The sequence below is a fragment of the Sorghum bicolor genome, chromosome 1 (assembly GCF_000003195.3).
Source record: "Sorghum bicolor cultivar BTx623 chromosome 1, Sorghum_bicolor_NCBIv3, whole genome shotgun sequence".
Taxonomy (NCBI): domain Eukaryota; kingdom Viridiplantae; phylum Streptophyta; class Magnoliopsida; order Poales; family Poaceae; genus Sorghum; species Sorghum bicolor.
The window spans coordinates 69,577,066-69,595,185 of record NC_012870.2 but is presented as its reverse complement, the minus strand read 5'-3'; the positions used below and the strand labels follow the sequence as shown (position 1 = coordinate 69,595,185).

The 18,120-nt window shown below is 48.5% G+C and overlaps 2 protein-coding genes across 2 annotated transcripts; one reads left to right on the top strand and one right to left on the bottom strand.

Annotated features, from left to right (window-relative positions):
• Positions 2,208-5,250, top strand: LOC8084901 (receptor-like protein kinase HERK 1). The gene has a single exon (XM_002468022.2). The coding sequence runs from the start codon at positions 2,548-2,550 to the stop codon at positions 5,167-5,169; it is 2,622 nt and encodes an 873-aa protein (XP_002468067.1). The 5' UTR covers positions 2,208-2,547; the 3' UTR covers positions 5,170-5,250.
• LOC8084900 (calcium-transporting ATPase 4, endoplasmic reticulum-type) lies at positions 5,375-10,674 on the bottom strand. Its single transcript, XM_002465402.2, has 8 exons — positions 9,051-10,674; positions 8,704-8,770; positions 8,490-8,611; positions 7,890-8,168; positions 7,409-7,786; positions 7,215-7,324; positions 6,879-7,107; positions 5,375-6,305 (listed from the first exon to the last, which is right to left on the bottom strand). The coding sequence occupies exons 1-8, from the start codon at positions 10,473-10,475 to the stop codon at positions 5,730-5,732; spliced, it is 3,186 nt and encodes a 1,061-aa protein (XP_002465447.1). The 5' UTR covers positions 10,476-10,674; the 3' UTR covers positions 5,375-5,729.

The following is an 18,120-nucleotide window of genomic DNA, read 5'->3' as shown; positions in this document are numbered from 1 at the left end:
TCGGAAATCAGTTCGAACTTCAGGTTCACAGTGGTCGTCGCAGCTAGATTCTCAAACACATGTAAGTATACACGTAGCCTTCACTTCTACATGTTGTATGCTTCGCAGTGCACCTGTCGTCGTATAACAAGTTGAAGAATGGGGATATTGGATCGTCTTCGAAGGTAAGAATTGAAGGATGAATATATGCTTGGAAACAAAGGGAATCTTCGGCGAGCACACCATGAGCCTGCTAGGGCGTTGGTCAAGTCAAGGACGTACGAGAGATGAGATGCCGCGTGAAGGCGTCGCTTTCCGCCACCTCTTCGCTCCGCTCCGCTCGTGCCCTGCCTCCAGCTGCTCCCCAACACTCTCGTCCTTGTCCCTCCCTCCACTTGGTCATCCGGTCATCCCCAACCGCGAACCCCATCGCTCCGTCAACTCGCGCAGGCGCCGCCGCGTAGTAGGACGGTAGTAACCCATAGCCCATAGGGCGAGGCGGTGCCCGAACTGCATGCCCCCCGGCCCGTACCGTACGTGTCGTGTCCCCCTCGCGGCGCCGACGCGACGCGGTACTGGTGGCACCAGGGTTCCATCGCGTCTCCCTCAGCCGCCGCGCGTTGCGTTATCCTCCAGTGCCAGTGCGCTAGCTGACCCTGACCAGTGGACGTGGAGGTGGAGGTGTGGGTTTACACACTCATTTCTCCCGGGCCTTGTTTAGTTCCAAAAAATTTTGCAAAATTTTTCAGATTCCCTGTCACATCGAATCTTTAGACACATGCATGAAGTACTAAATATAGACAAAAATAAAAACTAATTACACAGTTTGGTCGGAATTGACGAGACAAATCTTTTGAGCCTAGTTAGTCCATGATTGGACAATATTTGTCAAATACAAACGAAAGAGCTACAGTGTCCATTTTGCAAAATATTTTGGAACTAAACAAGGCCCCGGTCCTTGTGTCCACACACACGCCAGTGTCGTCTCCCCCGCGCGCACGCGAAACACGCAGCCTCGTCTCGTCTGTCATCCTCTCGTATAGAGTACATCAGTCATCGGACTTTTGTCTATGAATATGATGATCAGGAACAGACAAAGCATCAGGGTGCAGCGAGAATTCCTTCCTCTGAAAATAATGGATCCGAGATCCAGCGTGCCAATCAATCCGATTCCATCCTGTCACGGTGCCATCTATGATCTATCTAATCTAATGACCCCCGAAACGTGTGCCATCGGCAGCGTATGATCTCGTCTCGTGGTGGGGCGCACGACGGCACGACAAGGACGACCGCCTGCCCTGTGTCCGGTGGCGTGGCGGACGACGGGGGCCGCTGGAGACTTCCGCGGTCCTTCCCCCACCTCGCGACGCATGGATTCGGAGGGCCCTGGTGGTGGGAGTTGCGAAAGCAGGAGCACTACCACCGGGCTAGAGATAACCGCATCTATTTTTGCCCAGAAACGAGAATTCCCTGGGCCCTGAAAAGGCATGTATGTGTACCGTATGCCGTTCTCGATTCTTCGCTGCCCCACTCGTTTTCGCCTGCTGCCAATTTGTCGCTGCTGTGAATGGAACCTCGTTGAGGTCGACGTACGCGCACAAACGGCCGAGGGAGGACCAGCGGTGAAAAGTGAAAGGAGCCTGAGGTCATATTTAATCCACTTACCTAAAGTTTAATTAGCTAAAATTTCTTCTAATTAAGCATTAACTAGCTGAAACTTTAGTTGGATCCACTCAAAATTTAGCTAGCTAAAAATTTTCGCAGCTAAACTTTAGTTGAGGTATTTAAATCCCGTCGTTAATAGGCTTAACTAAACTTTAGCTGGATTTAGTTGAGCTAATCTTAATTAAAATTTTAGCTTGTCTTTTAGCTTGGAACGTTCAGATACCCAACAGTTGAATTTAGCCAGCTAGAATTTAGTTGTTGCATCCAAAGTCCAAACATGCCCGAAGCTAAAATTTAGCTTGGCTCGTTGGCTTGGTGCCGTGATCTACCGTTTCTTCCTCTGCTTCAGTGATGGCAAAATGTTCAGAATCATAAACGCAGACGCGGAGCTAGGATCAGGATACTGCCAAAGCCTTGCTAACGTCATATATTATAAGTAAATGTCCTAACCTTCCTTGGAATTACGTCAACGAGCTATACCAGATCAAATACGGGCGTAGGTAGAGTTTGCCTGACAACCTGTAAACCACGAAAATGACAGAATTAAAAGGCTCGCGATAAAATATCCGAGGCCACCCTCTACCTGAGATCCTCGGAAAATGACAGTGATATGCTTTCCCCACTAACCAAAAGCTCCTTCACCTCCAATATTACCTCCATGGCTAACCAAATCTCCAATCACCAAGCACCACCGGTTCCGCGTTCCTGTGGGTAGGCTGCTTACTAGTAGCTGCTGTAGTGCTGTGCCTGTCCTGCCAGTTCGCAGATTCACTTTCAGCCCGCCGCCAAACAAGAAGCTCCAGGTTTCTGAGCAACTCCTGTGCTAATCATCCGCCATGACTCCCATGGGGCCTTGATGCCACCTGCCACCCTCGACGACGTCTCTGTTCCAGGGAGACATCCATGACTCCCATGGGGTCTTGCCGCGGTTCATCTCCCACCACGTCCATGGCTGGCCCCGTTCTTGACATGCTCCTGCGGGTCGCCGTCGTGCTGTCTGCTCTGTTGCCCGCGGCGCGCGCCGCGTTCACCCCGGCGGACAACTACCTCGTGCTCTGCGGCACGGCGGCCAACGCCACCGTCGACGGCAGGACGTTCCTCGGGGACGCCAGCCTACCCGCCTCGGTGCTGTCGGCGTCCCGGGGCTCCGAGGCCAACGCGTCGGCGGCGGGATCGGCCACCGGCTCCGACGACGCGGCGCTGTACCAGTACGCGCGCGTGTTCGCCGCGCCGTCCTCGTACACGTTCGCGATCACGAAGCCAGGGCGACACTTCGTGCGCCTCCACTTCTTCCCCTTCCGGTACCAGTCCGGTGACCTCGCCGCGGACGCCAGGTTCAGCGTGTCCGTGCAGGGCCTGGTGCTCATCGACGGGTACTCGCCCGTCAACGGCACGGCCGTGGTCCGGGAGTTCTCCGTCAACGTCGCTGGCGGCACGCTGGCGATCGCGTTCACGCCGACGCCGACGCCGGCGGGAAAGGTGGCGTTCGTGAACGCCATCGAGGTCGTGTCGCACCCCGACGACCTCTTCGGCGACGCGGCGCAGACGGTGAACCCCATGGGCCGCTACACGGGGCTGTCCACGCTGGCGCTGGAGACGGTTCACAGGGTCAACATGGGCTCTCCCAAGATCACGCCCAGAAACGACACGCTGGGGAGGACGTGGCTCCCCGACGAGAGCTTCCTGGTCGACAGTTCCGTTACGGTGCACAAAGATGTGGCGCCCTCGACGCTCCGGTGGACGCGAGGCTTCGCGACCTCCGAGACGGCGCCAGGCATGGTCTATGCTACAGCGACGGAGATCAACACGACTCTCATGTCCGCCAGCACCATAAGCGTGCAGTTTAACATGACGTGGAAATTACAAGCCACGCCGGGGTCGGCGTACCTGCTCCGGCTACACTTCTGCGACATAGTCAGCAAGGCGGCGAACGTATTGGTCTTCAACGTCTACGTCGGCGGATGGACTGTGCTGCCGGACTACGAGATCTCCAGAGACACTTTCAGCGTTCAGGCCGTGCCGTTGTTCAAGGACTTTGTGCTCAGCGCCAAGGACGCCAGGGGCAACATCACCGTGAGCATCGGGACGTCCACGCTGGGCAACGCGGACCCGGACGGCATCCTCAACGGCCTCGAGATCATGAGAATGGTCGGGAGCACCGGCGGCGAAGGCGCCGCCTCGTCGGAGGGCGGTTCAAAGAAAATCACCATCGCAATCGCCGCCGGTTCGGCCGTCGCGGGGGTCACAGTGGTGATGGCTCTCGCGCTCACTGTCCTCATGGTGCGACGAAGGAAGAAGCCGGAGAAGAAGCCGTCGAGCACATGGGCCGCGTTCTCGGCGAGCGCGCTGGGCTCCCGGGCGCACTCGCGGAGCTTCGGCAACAGCAACAGCAGTGGCGCCAGGAACAACACGATCACGCTCGGGCAGAGCGCCGGTGCTGGGTACCGGATCCCCTTCGCGGCGCTGCAGGAGGCGACGTGCGGGTTCGACGAGGCCATGGTGATCGGCGTGGGCGGGTTCGGAAAGGTGTACAAGGGCACGATGCGGGACGAGACGCTGGTGGCCGTGAAGCGCGGCAACAGGCAGTCAAAGCAGGGGCTGAACGAGTTCCGCACGGAGATCGAGCTGCTCTCCCGGCTGCGGCACCGCCACCTGGTGTCGCTCATCGGCTACTGCGACGAGCGCGGCGAGATGATCCTGGTGTACGAGTACATGGCCAGGGGCACGCTCCGGAGCCACCTCTACGACTCCGAGCTGCCTCCGCTGTCGTGGAAGCAGAGGCTCGACGTCTGCATCGGCGCCGCCAGGGGCCTGCACTACCTCCACACCGGCTCGGCCAAGGCGATCATCCACCGGGACGTCAAGTCCGCCAACATCCTCCTCGACGACAGCTTCATGGCCAAGGTCGCCGACTTTGGGCTGTCCAAGACCGGGCCGGAGCTGGACAAGACGCACGTCAGCACCGCCGTCAAGGGCAGCTTCGGGTACCTCGACCCGGAGTACTTCCGGCGGCAGATGCTGACGGACAAGTCCGACGTCTACTCCTTCGGCGTCGTCTTGCTCGAGGTGCTCTGCGCGCGCCCCGTCATCGACCCGACTCTGCCCCGGGAGATGGTCAACCTGGCGGAGTGGGCCACGCAGCGGCTCAAGAACGGCGAGCTCGACAGCATCGTCGACCAGCGGATCGCCGGGTCGATACGGCCGGAGTCGCTCAAGAAGTTCGTTGACACCGCGGAGAAGTGCCTCGCGGAGTACGGCGTGGAGCGGCCCGCCATGGGGGACGTGCTCTGGTGCCTCGAGTTCGCGCTGCAGCTGCAGGAGGCGTCGCTGGACAGCTCCGGCACAAAGGCGTCGCCGGACAGCTCCGGCACAGACAACACGCAGCTAGTTCTCAGGAATGCGTCCAGATTACATCGCAACCAGTCGAACGCCAGCGACGGGGCAGAGGCCAACTTGGGGGACCTCGATGGTATGTCCATGAGGAGAGTTTTTTCAAAGATGATCAAGAGCGAGGAGGGTAGGTGAAGCTAAAATTATCTTGCATCTTCGCATCATCCCATGTACAGGACGGCAAAACGGCAAAGACAATAGCCCATTTCGGTTCCATATTTGTCAATTTCAACAAGTATAGAAGAAACAATGTACATTCACACATGTAGAAACAATGTACGCACAATGCTGCGCGTCATCATCTGCACAAGAGGAATAATCTCTCATATGAAAACATAACTGAACATACGACTGCAACAAGCGTATTATTACTGAGCAACATGTCAGAAGATTCGCAACATAACAGTAGCATATATAGTGCACCATTAGAGCGAAAAAACGTCAGGTAACCATTGCTGTATCTCCAGCATGTTCACAGTACCAGCATTTGTTACAACGAAAAAAAAATGCAGTGTGTTCAACGCGATCTGATTATGAGTTCTATAGAATATCCTAGCTTGTCCTGCACGGTCATATTCCCAATCTAAAACACTCAGAAAGGATCGAGAGCCCTTAGCAACTCAAAAACAATAGGGTGTCATCCAATATCAATTCCCCGTGGTGCTACAGATTCTAATACTGATGATCACTAGCATCTACTCTGCCTTCCTCTTCCCTGATTGTTTCCGGGCACGCGCTGTCAGGCACCGCCCCACAAATTTGAGAACCTCATCGATCAGCACCACTGGGAAGGCCACTGCTATCACCAAGAGCCATTCGTTCAAACTGAGGGGCACAATCCCAAACACTTGAGCGAGGAAAGGCACATAGAGGATCAAGAAATGCAGCCCAAAAGAAACAGACATGGCCAGAAGAAGCCACGGATTAACCCATGGCGGCATGCTCAGAAGGCTGCCATCCTCTGACAGGGCATTCAGTGAGTTGAACATCTCAATGGACACCAAGACAGACAAAGAGAGTGTCGTTGCTTTAATCTTGCCACCCTGGAAGTAATCGCATGGATTTGCATCAAATTTGAATGTCCTCGCTCCTGCAGTGAATGGCGACACCTTGAAGCCCTCCCATGAGGAGCACTGGCCCCAGTTTGAGAGCTGGGAGTACGACACAAGTGTATGACCATCACTAGCCAGGTCAATTCCCAGGAAACTGCCATGCGTGTACCAGATGATGAAGATTCCCACTGTTGCAACCCCAACATAAAGGCCAATAACCTACACATGCATGGACATGGATCTCTGGTTAGTAAAAACAAAGTAGCACAGCAGGTTTCATGTGGTTGCGTCATCCATGCTTCACTTCTTATCAGATATATACCTTTTCACTTTAGTTGTAGATCAGTAAGATCAGATTTGACAGGAAAATACATCTACTCCAGACATAATTTGACATATGCTGCATTTTATGTTTGTTGTTACTAGGCACTTTCAGGCAACAAAGACAGATATATCATATCTAAGTGGTGGATGTTTAAACACCAATGTTGTTCACATCATTAATTTATCAGAAGACAAGCTCAACCCTGGGTTAGCACATCCAAGAATACTTTGGTAAATTGGTGGCTCATTCTACTGGGCTCAAGATCTCCATGAGACTTAGTTACACTATGATAACCCTTACAGGTTTAGACTACAAACTATTCACCATGAAATAATTTAGTAGATATAACTTGTTCAAAAGCATGTACGTTTTAATTGCTTCACAGCTTCATTGGATGAGGAAAACAAGACCCCACCATATTAATCTCAAATCCATCAACTAATCAAATGACCAACTGGAAAACATACCATATAGCGAAACAGGATCCAAGGAGTGATCAAAGAGTCATCACTTCTTCGAGGAGGTTTCTTCATGATGTCTTTATCAGGTGGGTTGAACCCCAAAGCTGTCGCTGGAGGGCCATCTGTAACAAGATTGACCCATAGAAGTTGCACTGGGATGAGACCTTCTGGAATACCTAAAGCCGATGTCAGGAATATTGATGCAACCTCTCCGATGTTTGAGGAGATCATATATCTGCAGTTCGCCAGTTCACATAGCACACATGATTCAACAACACATATTTTAGTTTAACAACAATTATACACAATGAAAGTTTGGCCATAGCTTATCTAAAAACAGACCTAATAAAAGCCTTCATATTGTTGTAAATAGACCTCCCTTCACCAACTGCTGCGACTATAGTGCTGAAGTTATCATCTGCAAGTACCATATCTGAAGCTTCTTTGGCAACCTGACACAAGTTGATGGGACAAGGTGTCAGACACTATTCTAACAAAACATGAAAAAAAAATATCAGTAATGCAATAAGCCATACCTCAGTCCCTGTAATGCCCATTGCAACTCCAATATCAGCCAGTTTAAGAGCTGGCGCATCATTCACGCCATCACCAGTCATGGCAACCACTTCACCGTCTTCTTTGAGCAGTCTAACTATCTCCTGCTTGTGTTTTGGTTCTGCCCTGGAGAAGAGAAGGCCACCCTGTTGCCTTAAGAGCTTCTTTTTATCAGAAAGCGCCATGAATTCCTTCCCTGTGAAGCTTTTTGAACTGATATCTTCATGAGGGCCAAAAACCCCAATCTCACGGCAAATGGCCTCTGCTGTTTCTTTGTTATCTCCTGTTATCACCATAACACGTATTCCAGCAGCTCTGCAATCTTCAATTGCTCTGTGGACTTCTTCTCGGGGAGGATCCTATCAATAGTGTCTTTGAGTGTTACAGGTATATGCAATATTAAATAGAAAGAAGAATATACACATTTGAATTATCTTAACCAGATAAGTAAAAAGTTCTCACCCTTAGACCAACAAAACCACAAAAGATCATATTACTCTCTATGGAAGAGTAGTATGAAGGATCAAGCAGATACTTGTGAGCTGCATGTTCTTCACCATCATATGTTGCAAATTCTGCCAATTCTTCCTTGTAAGCAAAACCCAAACAGCGCAAAGCACTGGCAGACATGTCACGGAGTGTAGATAATATTAGCGCCTTCGCACCATCATCCAATAGCACAACAGATCCATCGAGCAACTGAATGTGGGTACATCTCTCTAGCAGATTCTCTACTGCTCCCTGCAAAGTTTTATTTCCACTATGAAACAATCATACGACAAAGAAAAAGACATGGCCAGCACATTGCGAGCAGTAGTAAAGCATGACATTTCCATCACAAAATATTTCATAATTTGCAAGGAAACAAATGACATCTGAGTGATAAAGTAACAAACAGGTAATATGATGCAACCCTTTCAGGGAAAAAGGAGGTAGTAGCAAAATGCATAAATGGTTGGACAACATCACACCTTAAACAGACCAACAAGAAGGTGATTGCTGTGCACTTGAAACTGATGATCTAAAACCACAAGGGATGCAAACTCCAGCACAAATACTTACCTTAACAAGCAGCAAGTTCTTCCCAGAGTTTACTTTCACAATAACTCCCATTGACTTTCTGGTGCGATCAAATTCCAGAGTTGCTACTCTCTTAGCAGCATTGTTCCACCATTGACAGCACCCTTATAAAAAATAAATAAATGAATAGGAATTAGCACAGAACCTTTGACGATTTGTATGGAAAACATTTTACATGGCAGAAAGGAATACATACTTAGCAAATCAGATGAATCCAGAGATGGAGTATAACCACCAGGAAGCCCCATTTTCTCAACTAAAACCTGCCACAAGTAGAACAGTCATACAAGAACGTAAATTCAACAATTTCAGGTTCCTTGATGAAAGAGTTGTGTTAAGTCTTTAAAATTATAGAGGTTACTGAAAGTAGCTACCAGTTCTTTTATCATCTTGTTCTGTTGTTGTATAAATTGCTATTAACTTATTGTAGATATACATTAGCTGCTCCCAAGCTACATGCAAGATAATTTTGCAGTAGAAAAACAACTTAACTATAACAGCATCCCAAATGAAAGTAAATTTTATCACATGAACATATCGTACCTTCAGAGCAGCTTCGGTGGGCATACCAGTAGCAACATACTGATGCTCGGAGTGGGCAATGCTTGCATCATTGCAAACCGCAGCAATCTTTGCGATCATCTGGAGATTTTCATCCATGCTCAAGCTTGGCCAATCGTGTATCTTCCCATCAGTTGGATCGTAAGTGGTTCCATCAACCTTAAAGCTCCTAAGTGTATCAGGCCACCTCCCAATTGCCACAAGCTTCACTGCTGACATCTGGTTCGTGGTCAAAGTTCCGGTCTTATCAGAGCAAATGACAGTTGTACAACCCAATGTTTCCACACTGGGCAGCTTCCTCACAAGGGCATTCTTCTGGGCCATCTTCCTTGTGCCGAGTGCCAAGCACGTGGTGATCACAGCAGGCAAGCCCTCTGGAATTGCTGCAACGGCCAGTGCCACTGCAATCTCAAAGTAATATGTGCACTTCTCAAATGAGAATTTGAAATTCCTAGGCCACCCGTCAACATACTCCCAGGAAAGGAAATACTTCAAGTTGATGAGCCAGACCAAGGCACAGATCACCCCAATTATGGCAGTTAGCGCCTCACCAAACTCATTGAGCTTCTTCTTCAGTGGCGTGTCGTCCTCCTCCTGAGATGCCTCCTGGATCTGCGCATGGATCTTGCCAATTTCGGTGGCCATGCCAGTGCCCGTCACAACACAGACAGCACTGCCGTTGACAACAGTGGTACCGGCGAAAACCATGCACTCCTTTCCCTGGATGTCAGTATCCTCCAACTCGATCTTGTGGCTGGTCTTATTAACAGAAGCGGTCTCGCCGGTGAGAGATCCCTGCTCGACGCGGAGGGTAGAGCTGATGAGCTGGAGCACGCGCATGTCCGCGGGGACCTTGTCCCCGACCCGGAGCTCGACGATGTCCCCGGGGACGAGGTCGCGCGCGGGGAGGCCATGCGACCACCGCCCATCACGCTTGACGGTTGCGTGCTCCGACTGAATCTCCTTGAGCGCCTCGAGCGCCTTCTCGGCGTTGCTCTCCTGCCAGACGCCGACGACGGCGTTGACGATGAGGATAAGGAAGATGACGAGCGGCTCGACGAAAGCGGTGACCCCGACCTCGCCGCCTTCTGCGCCGTCGTAGAGCGCGAGCACGAAGGAGACCACGGCCGCCAGGAGCAGGATGCGCACGAGCGTGTCGTTAAACTGCTCGAGGACGAGCTTCCAGACCGACGGCGGGGCGTGCCGCTCGAGCTCGTTGGGCCCGTATCGCTGCAGCCGCGCCGCCGCCTCCTCGGAGCTGAGGCCGCGGTCCGCCGAGACGCCCAGCTCCGCGAGGCACTCGCTCGGGGTGCGCGCCCACGCCGGGAAGGCCGGCTCGGCGGGGTCCGGCCCGGAGGCGGCGGATCCGTCCCGCCGCTTGCCTTCGTCCTGCCCTCCCTTACCCATTGTGTCGCCGACTCTCTAGATTCGAACGGAGAGGAGGCGTCCCTACTGTCCCGGGCCACCGAGGCCGCGAGATCGCATGGAACAGAAACCCTAGAGGAGGGAAGCGGGCGGAGGAGGCGGCGGCGCGGAGACTGGCGAGGAGGCGATGGCGATTGGTGGCGCAGCGCAGAAGCGAAAGGGAGGGGAGGGGAGGGGAGGGGAGGCTTTTCTCCTGCCTTTTCTTTCAATTTCAATATATAAAATAATAGTTCTATATAATGGCACAAACTATTTTATTATTCCGGGGGTAAATGGACCGATAGATTTAGATTGGGGGAATATAACTACTCCATCTCTCCCAAAATAAGTATCGTTTTCGCTTTCCGAGAAATAACTTTAACTAAATATATAGTAAAAAATATTAGTATTTATAGTACATAATTAGTATCATTGGAAAGATCTTTAAGTCTAGTTTTTTAACAAATTTATTTAGAGATATAAATATTATATATATTTTCTACAAATCGAGTCAAACTTGTGGCATAAAAATCTAAAACGACACTTTTTTTTGAGACGGAGGGAGTATAGTTTACAGGGATTCGTGGGCTGTGCTCGCCGGTTTATCCCTTCGCTTCCTTGGACTCTTGTGGCTCTGCAGATGGGGCCGAGAAGAGGCGCCCACGTGGGGACAGTCTGTCAGTGGCATGAGCGTTCGTTAACGTGGCGGCTTGGTTCAGTTTGATGTGACGATGAGGCGTGCAGGTTAATTAGCACCGGAGCTTCGAGTTTCCGATAGATGCCTTGCTTCACCCGGGAGGTCTTCGGCGACGTCAGCAGGAGGAGCTTGGTGACGCCACGTGTGCGTCCGGGATCTGGGCTTCCAGGCCCGTTGGCGCTTGGGCCTGCGCGAGCACGGGAAAAGGGTTGCTCTTGAGACTGAAACGTGGGGCCTCTATTGCGCGCCGCTTTGCTCGGATCGGGCCGCGCCGCGAGGAATCTTTTTGGAAAGTGCGACGTAGCCAAGCCAACCGGTTTCCTCCACGTCTCCCGAGCAAAAGTTGGTGCCCGTGACGCCACAGGAACCAATGGCGAGGCGCCACGTCATCCCCCGCTCCAGGCTAAAAGCTGGCCTGCAGCTGGCACTGGCACTGGCAGGCAGGCAGGCTGCGGAAAGTTCTTGGAAGCGCGCCGGGCGGGCCGGAAGCACGCAGGCGGCACCGTTCCAAGTCCGGCCGAGACATGGCTGCCTGCCCTGCCGGTGTCCATCGGGCAACAACAACAAGATTCGCGGCAGCGCGCTGCACGCTCACATGGCACGCCCGTGCGTGCGGTCTCGGCTTGCACGCCCGGGTTCGCCATCGCCCCGAGCAGCTGCAAGTCGCCGGCCGTGCTACGGACGACGCACGGACAGCGCACGCGGATCTGGGCGCGAGGCACGTTGCTGTCCCTCTCGGCCCCCGGGTGACGCGCTGCAGCCTGCAGCTGCAGGCATCGAACGGAATTGTAGCAGAGGACTGCACACACCACACAGTGGTGGTAACCGGGCGAGGACAATGGGGGCAGGTAGGGATCGGTGCTTGTGCTTTTGCGGTACGGCGTGGTACAGGAGGAGATACTCCGAATCGTGTCCGCACTTGGGCGTGGGCGGGTCCCGTCCCGTGGCCAGGCGCAGAACCGCACATGCGACGGCCACGGATGGCAATGGCATTGGCAGGCACTAGTGCGCGCGGGAGACGAGACAACCAACCTGGAGGAGGTGGTGCGCTGTGCGTGACACCACGCTATACTACGATAGACAGTGTGGTAGTATTGGAAAAGGAATGGTGGACGGTGGAGAGAGATTGGCGCTCTGGCATCCATCCGTGTATGCACGAAAGCGACCGTGGAATGAGTGATCTGATGACTTGAGTAGCTACTAGTAGCTCGAAAGCGAGGGCTCCTGTGTCCTGTTGATGCTGGGATTGGATGCGAGCACCGGGAGACGATCGAGTTGGATCTAATATTGAGACGGCCTAGGGCAAGATTTTCTGCCTAAAGTGCAAGATCTGTGCTGATCACCGATGCTTGTTTTAAAAAAAATGATTTAACTTGAAGTTTTAACAAAGCCAGAATTATACAAGGTGGGGGGATTCAAGCAAACGATGAGCAACATATGCGAGAAATCCATAGCGAAGAAACATCTCAAGCCATAAGGACAAAAGATTACATAACCACCGTGTCTAAACAAAGCTCGTCCTCGTTTCCTTCTTCACCCACTTCGTTAGGCAATGTGCTATTATACTTTTCTTGACTAGTGTCTTTCTCTTTAAAAATGTTTGTCCAAATCTATATAAAATTTATACTCATATAAATCACAACAACGGGGGTGGCGCTAGGATTTAGATATAAGATGGCTAACTCACCAAGTGTCGAAAAAAAATCAAGAGATGTATTTGAAATAATCTCTTGCAATTAGTGAGAACTAATGATATGTACTAATGGAGATTGTGCAAAGTTAGGTGGGCAGACCCCTGCCCCCCCCCCCCCCCCCTATTGTCTCCGCCTCTACACAACAGATGGATTACATGAAAAGCTCTTTTAGATTTGTATTTTGTTTTGGTTTCTACCACCCATCCTTGCCAAACTTACAAAAAGAGGAAACACAAGCTTTAAGAGAGTCTACTAAAAGCCTCCTTGGCAGGCGACTTATAGCTAGATCTTTTTATGGAGGTTAAAATCCATTCTAGCTATATGCATATCATGTACAGTACAACACCACAAATTTTACACCATAAAACACTTCGAGAAGATATGTTCGGAGTTTTTGGTTTATGGCAAATAGGGCTTCTATTCCGTTCACTTTTTTTTTGTTACGTGGTACTCCCTCCATCCATCTATCAGAGTCATTTGAGAGTCGTATATAGTGACCAAGAAAAAAATTAATTTGGATAGTGAAAGGAGTTGTATGTAGACAGTTGAATTAATTAGACCAGTGAAAGGAGTCGCATGTGCTTGAGAAAGGTGAAAATAGTGGTCCCTAACTTAGATGACTCTAATTCTTAGAGAAATTTTTTTTCAGTAAGATGACTCCGATAAATGGATGAAGTAATTTTCACACAAAACCTTTGTTTTTCGGTATTCTCCATTAACCAATTAACTTCATCCATCTATTTGTACCTCTAGTGAGAAATGATGTAATTCATTATGTTCCAGTAATAACTCTCTGAGAAACACCATCTAAACTAGGCATATGTTTGTTCAAAGTTTATCTTTAGGATCATCCTTGGTCTGTACTTTTCTTTTAACTCACGACCAACTTTTTATTTGAAATCAAAATCACAACTCTCTCCAAAATATTTCTGCCGATGTCTTGCTCATCTAGACCAGCTAAGACCGAAGAAGACTGATGATTCTGCCTCCTCGCAAAAAAGGAAAAAAAAAAGAAAGACTGATGATTCTGCCAGCTTGTAACGTGCAGACTGCAGCAAGCCGCCAAGCGGTCGATGTGCTTGTCCATTGCAGGAACGCAAAAGGGACTCGTGGATGCTTATCTAGCATGTTTCATTTGAATCGACCTCTTTGAAGAGGCCAAACAAGTCCTTTTCAGTTGTCACCTACTATTAATCTCGTACTTATCGCAAGGAGCGCACGTCACTTGCAGAAGAAACCAAAGTTTTGCCCTGGTCTCGGTACTTGTTTAGTTTACATTACCGCCGCCTCTAGCCAGCGACACCGGAGCTCAACGTGGCCAGTACTCCAGTAGTCCATGTCCATTGTCCAGGACCAGAGTCCAGAGCAAACCAGGCACCAGACTGACCTGAAATGAACGTGTTTCTATTGCACTTTCCAGCGGTTTGGATCTCTCACGACAGGATAGGATTGCCTTGCCTACCACAGTACTATGCGAGAAGCCAAGAAAGCGGTTTCTACTGAAGTGAAGCGAAAGCGATCCTCCGGCAAATGGCTATCGGAGATGCCACTGGTGTACGTGGACCGAACCAGCCAGGAACACTGTGACAACGCAACAGGCAGCTCGCGAACGAATATGTTCATTCAGCTGCCGCCGCCCCTAGAAAAATATTTTCCACGTACTGTAGTACTCCACTGAACTAGATGCTGCCTGCTCCGCGTATGGACCGATCCGCTCGATCAGATCAGAAACAACTCTCTCCCCTTGTGTTTTTCCTCAATTTCCCGCTGCTCGAGCTCATGCTCAGGTAACCAGGCGTGCAGCTGGAAATATTTTTCTAGGGACATATGGCTGCCTCGCCTTGCGTTAATCTGACCAAAGTGGCCTGGCCCGCTAGATGCCAGCGGAGCCGCCGCGGTCTCATTCTTCGTCTCGTCGCCTCCTCTGCAGAAGCAAGATCGAATGGCGCAGACTGCAACGCCGCCTGCTCGTCAGGCTTTCAAGTTCCACTTTCCGTCCCTGTCCGGCTGTCCGGCTGCGGGCTGCCCGGCCTTCAACATGGCGGACCACGGGCACCGCCGGTCTCAATTTCAATTTTGGACCAGCTCACCGAAAGAGACTGGAGACTGGGCCTCGCGCCCTCGCCGGAGACGTCTGCACCTTCGTCCCGGGGTTCATGGAAGGCAGGTAGGCGCGCCTGTGCTGTCCGGGTGCGGCATGTCCTCACGTTGCTTGCGTTGAACATTGGTGAGTTGGTGACCGCTGAGGCCATGACAATTAAAGGCCTACCTCGATCATGATTTTCGTGAAGGAAGATGTGATGTCGCCGGGCTGATCCCTTCCGAGGTGATGATGAGTGATCTAATGGTTGGTACGTAGTAATAGCCTCCTCGATTTTTTTTTTGAAAAGAATGTTGTATGAAAAAAAAACAAATTTCTTAAAGAAAGGCAACTTAAGAGGGAATAATCTTTTATATTAGATGAAAAAACAAGAAAAAAAAGGGAGAGATTGCAATTTGATCGGAGGATAATGGTGGCCATTTGTTATAATCGAGTTATTTTGAAATGCATTAGTTGTGTTCAAAAGAATAGCGTATTCATTTTTTTGTTTTACCCTTCTTGGTTTTATAAACATATAGCTAGCTCTATAGTTAATTAAAAAGTTGAATTACACAATCTTTTTCGGTTCGAATATAAACCAATTTAGAGAACCTGGCCCATAAAAATTTCAAACTTTCAACAATTGATTTGGTAGGGGTGTGCCAAGCCCAAGCAATAGTGCAACGCTAGAGCGACACAAGAACCTTAGTAGCAAGCTACCATATTAGATTCTCCCCATAAAAAATAAATTTAATATCATTGTGGGCACATGTCCCACGTATCAGATATTAAACTGATAAGAACAGATACTACACTTGATCTTAGCCAAAAGGCCGAGAAAGGTATGAGTTGTATTGTTGCCATGCCACGTATTTTGTACACGCCTCACCAGCCATATGTGTATCACCGTGCGATGTGGTACTAATGATGTTTAGTACCTAACGAAAGTTTGCTAGGAAAAAGAAAACAGGCCGCGTTATGACGCCAGGCTCCGCAACCGGCCCATTAAACTATCTTTGGCTTGGGCTTCCGCATAGGCCGAGGAGGAGCCCGTCGGAGTTGTCCCGAAAGCTAGCAGCGACGTCACGGGCATCGTTGTTTCCCTCCTTTGCGGTGTTGACAAGGATGTCACTGCATTTGGTGTTTGACCTTCGGTGGAAATCAAACTCTGGATTGCCGCAGGGGCATCTTTGACATCACATTCTTCTTAGAACAAACATTGCCTCGAAGTTCTTCTGGTCTTGCTCCGATTACCTCGACGATGTCTTGTTGCAGTCCAGAACAAGCAAGTTAGTGACAACTTCGACATCATTAGTTTCTAAGAGACGTGTGATGCGGAGAGCAAGGTCCAAACAGGCTATAAAGGATGAAGAAGAAGGTTTGAAGCTTAGTCTTTCTAACTTTTTCTTAGTTCTTATGCTCTTTTTTCATGTTGTTTTGTGCTCCTGAGATTTGAGGATTTGAGCCTAAGAGGCACCGTAACTTTTGGTTGTATACATTCCACATGGATATAAAACCTAGATTTTATATATTTTTATTAAAAATCTATACGTTTTACAAAAGGTTTTTTGTTTAGATGTATGACCAATCCATTCATTTCGGATTTGTCCCATGCATTAGATACCAGACTTCTCATAAAAAGCAGATTAGATTTGATCACCTACTCGTACTCTACATCAAGGGCTTTTGGTTGTATATATCCCATGTAGATGTAAAGCTTAGATTTTATATCTTTTTATTAAAAAAAATTCATACATTTTACAAAAGTTTTTCTTTTTGTTAGACGTACAACTGATCCATGCATTAGATATTGGACTTCTCGTAATAAACCAGATTAGATTTGATTACCTGTTCGTACTTTACCTTGAGGGTTTTTGGTTGTATATATCCCATGTGAATATAAATCCTGGATCTTATATATTTTTTATAAAAATTCCATACGTACAAAAATTTCTTTTTATTTAGACGTACGATCTATCCATTCAGTTCGGAAATTGCCTAGTTTAGATGTACAATCAATCCACTCAGTTTGTATTTACCCCATGCATTAGACACCAAACTTCTCATAATAAATCAGATTAGATTTGATCACCTGTTCATACTTTATCTGGAGGGCCTTTGATTGTATATATCCCATATGCATATAAAGCCTGTATTTTATTATTTTTTTCTAAAAAAATCCATACATTTTACAAAAGTTTTTCTTTTTATTTAGACATACCGCCGATCCATTCAGTTCGGATTTTCCCCATGCATTAGATATCAGACTTCTCATAATAAACTTGATTAGATTTGATCACCTATTCGTACTTTACTTAGATGTCTTTTGGTTGTATATATCCATGTGGATATAATGCCTGGATTTTAATTTATATCTTTATATTAAAAAATTTGTACATTTTACAAAAGTTTTTTTTTGTTTCGATCCATTCAGTTTGGATTTGCCCCATCCATAAGATATCGGACTTCTCATAATAAACCAGAATAGATTTGATCACCTGTTCGTACTTTACCTTGAGGGCTTTTGGAGTTTGGTTGTATATATACCTCATATGGATATAAAGCCTAGATTTTTTATATTTTCATTAAAATTCTGTACGTTTTACAAAAGTTTTTGTTTTTGTTTTTGTTTTTGTTTAGACGTACAACTCATCCATTCAGTTTGGATTTGCTTCATTCATTAGATTTTAGACTTCTTATAATAAATCAGATTAGATTTGATCACCTACCTTAAGGGTTTTTGGAGTTTGGTTGTATATACCTCATGGATATAAAGCCTGGATTTTTTTATCTTTTCATTAAAAAATCCATACATTTTTCAAAAGTTTTTCTTTTTGTTTAGATGTAGGGCTGATCCATTCAGTTCGGATTTGCCACATTCATTAGATTTCGGACTTCTTATAATAAATCAGATTAGATTTGATCACATGTGTTCAACTTTACCTAGAGGCCTTTTGGTCGTATATATCGATATAAAACCTGGTTTTTTATATATTTTGGATTTTTATATATTTTTATTTTTATTAAAAACCAGTAAGTTTTACAAAAGCTTTTTTATGTTTTTTACACGTACGGTCGATCCAGTTCGGATTTGTTCCATGCGATTAGATACGGGACTCCTCATCAGATTAGACACGTGTTCGTACTTTAGGCGAGGCGCCTGATCAACGTATAAAT

What these genes read in the sequence shown, in the direction of transcription:
- LOC8084900 (XM_002465402.2), bottom strand. Translation starts at nt 10,475, where the DNA reads ATGGGTAAGGGAGGGCAGGACGAAGGCAAGCGGCGGGACGGATCCGCC. An exon ending in AGAACTTGCTGCTTGTTAAG is followed by an intron (nt 8,169 to 8,489) that starts GTAAGTATTTGT and finishes AAAACTTTGCAG; the next exon opens with GGAGCAGTAGAGAATCTGCT. An exon ending in GTGGTTTTGTTGGTCTAAGG is followed by an intron (nt 7,787 to 7,889) that starts GTGAGAACTTTT and finishes CACTATTGATAG; the next exon opens with GATCCTCCCCGAGAAGAAGT.
- LOC8084901 (XM_002468022.2), top strand. Translation starts at nt 2,548, where the DNA reads ATGACTCCCATGGGGTCTTGCCGCGGTTCATCTCCCACCACGTCCATG.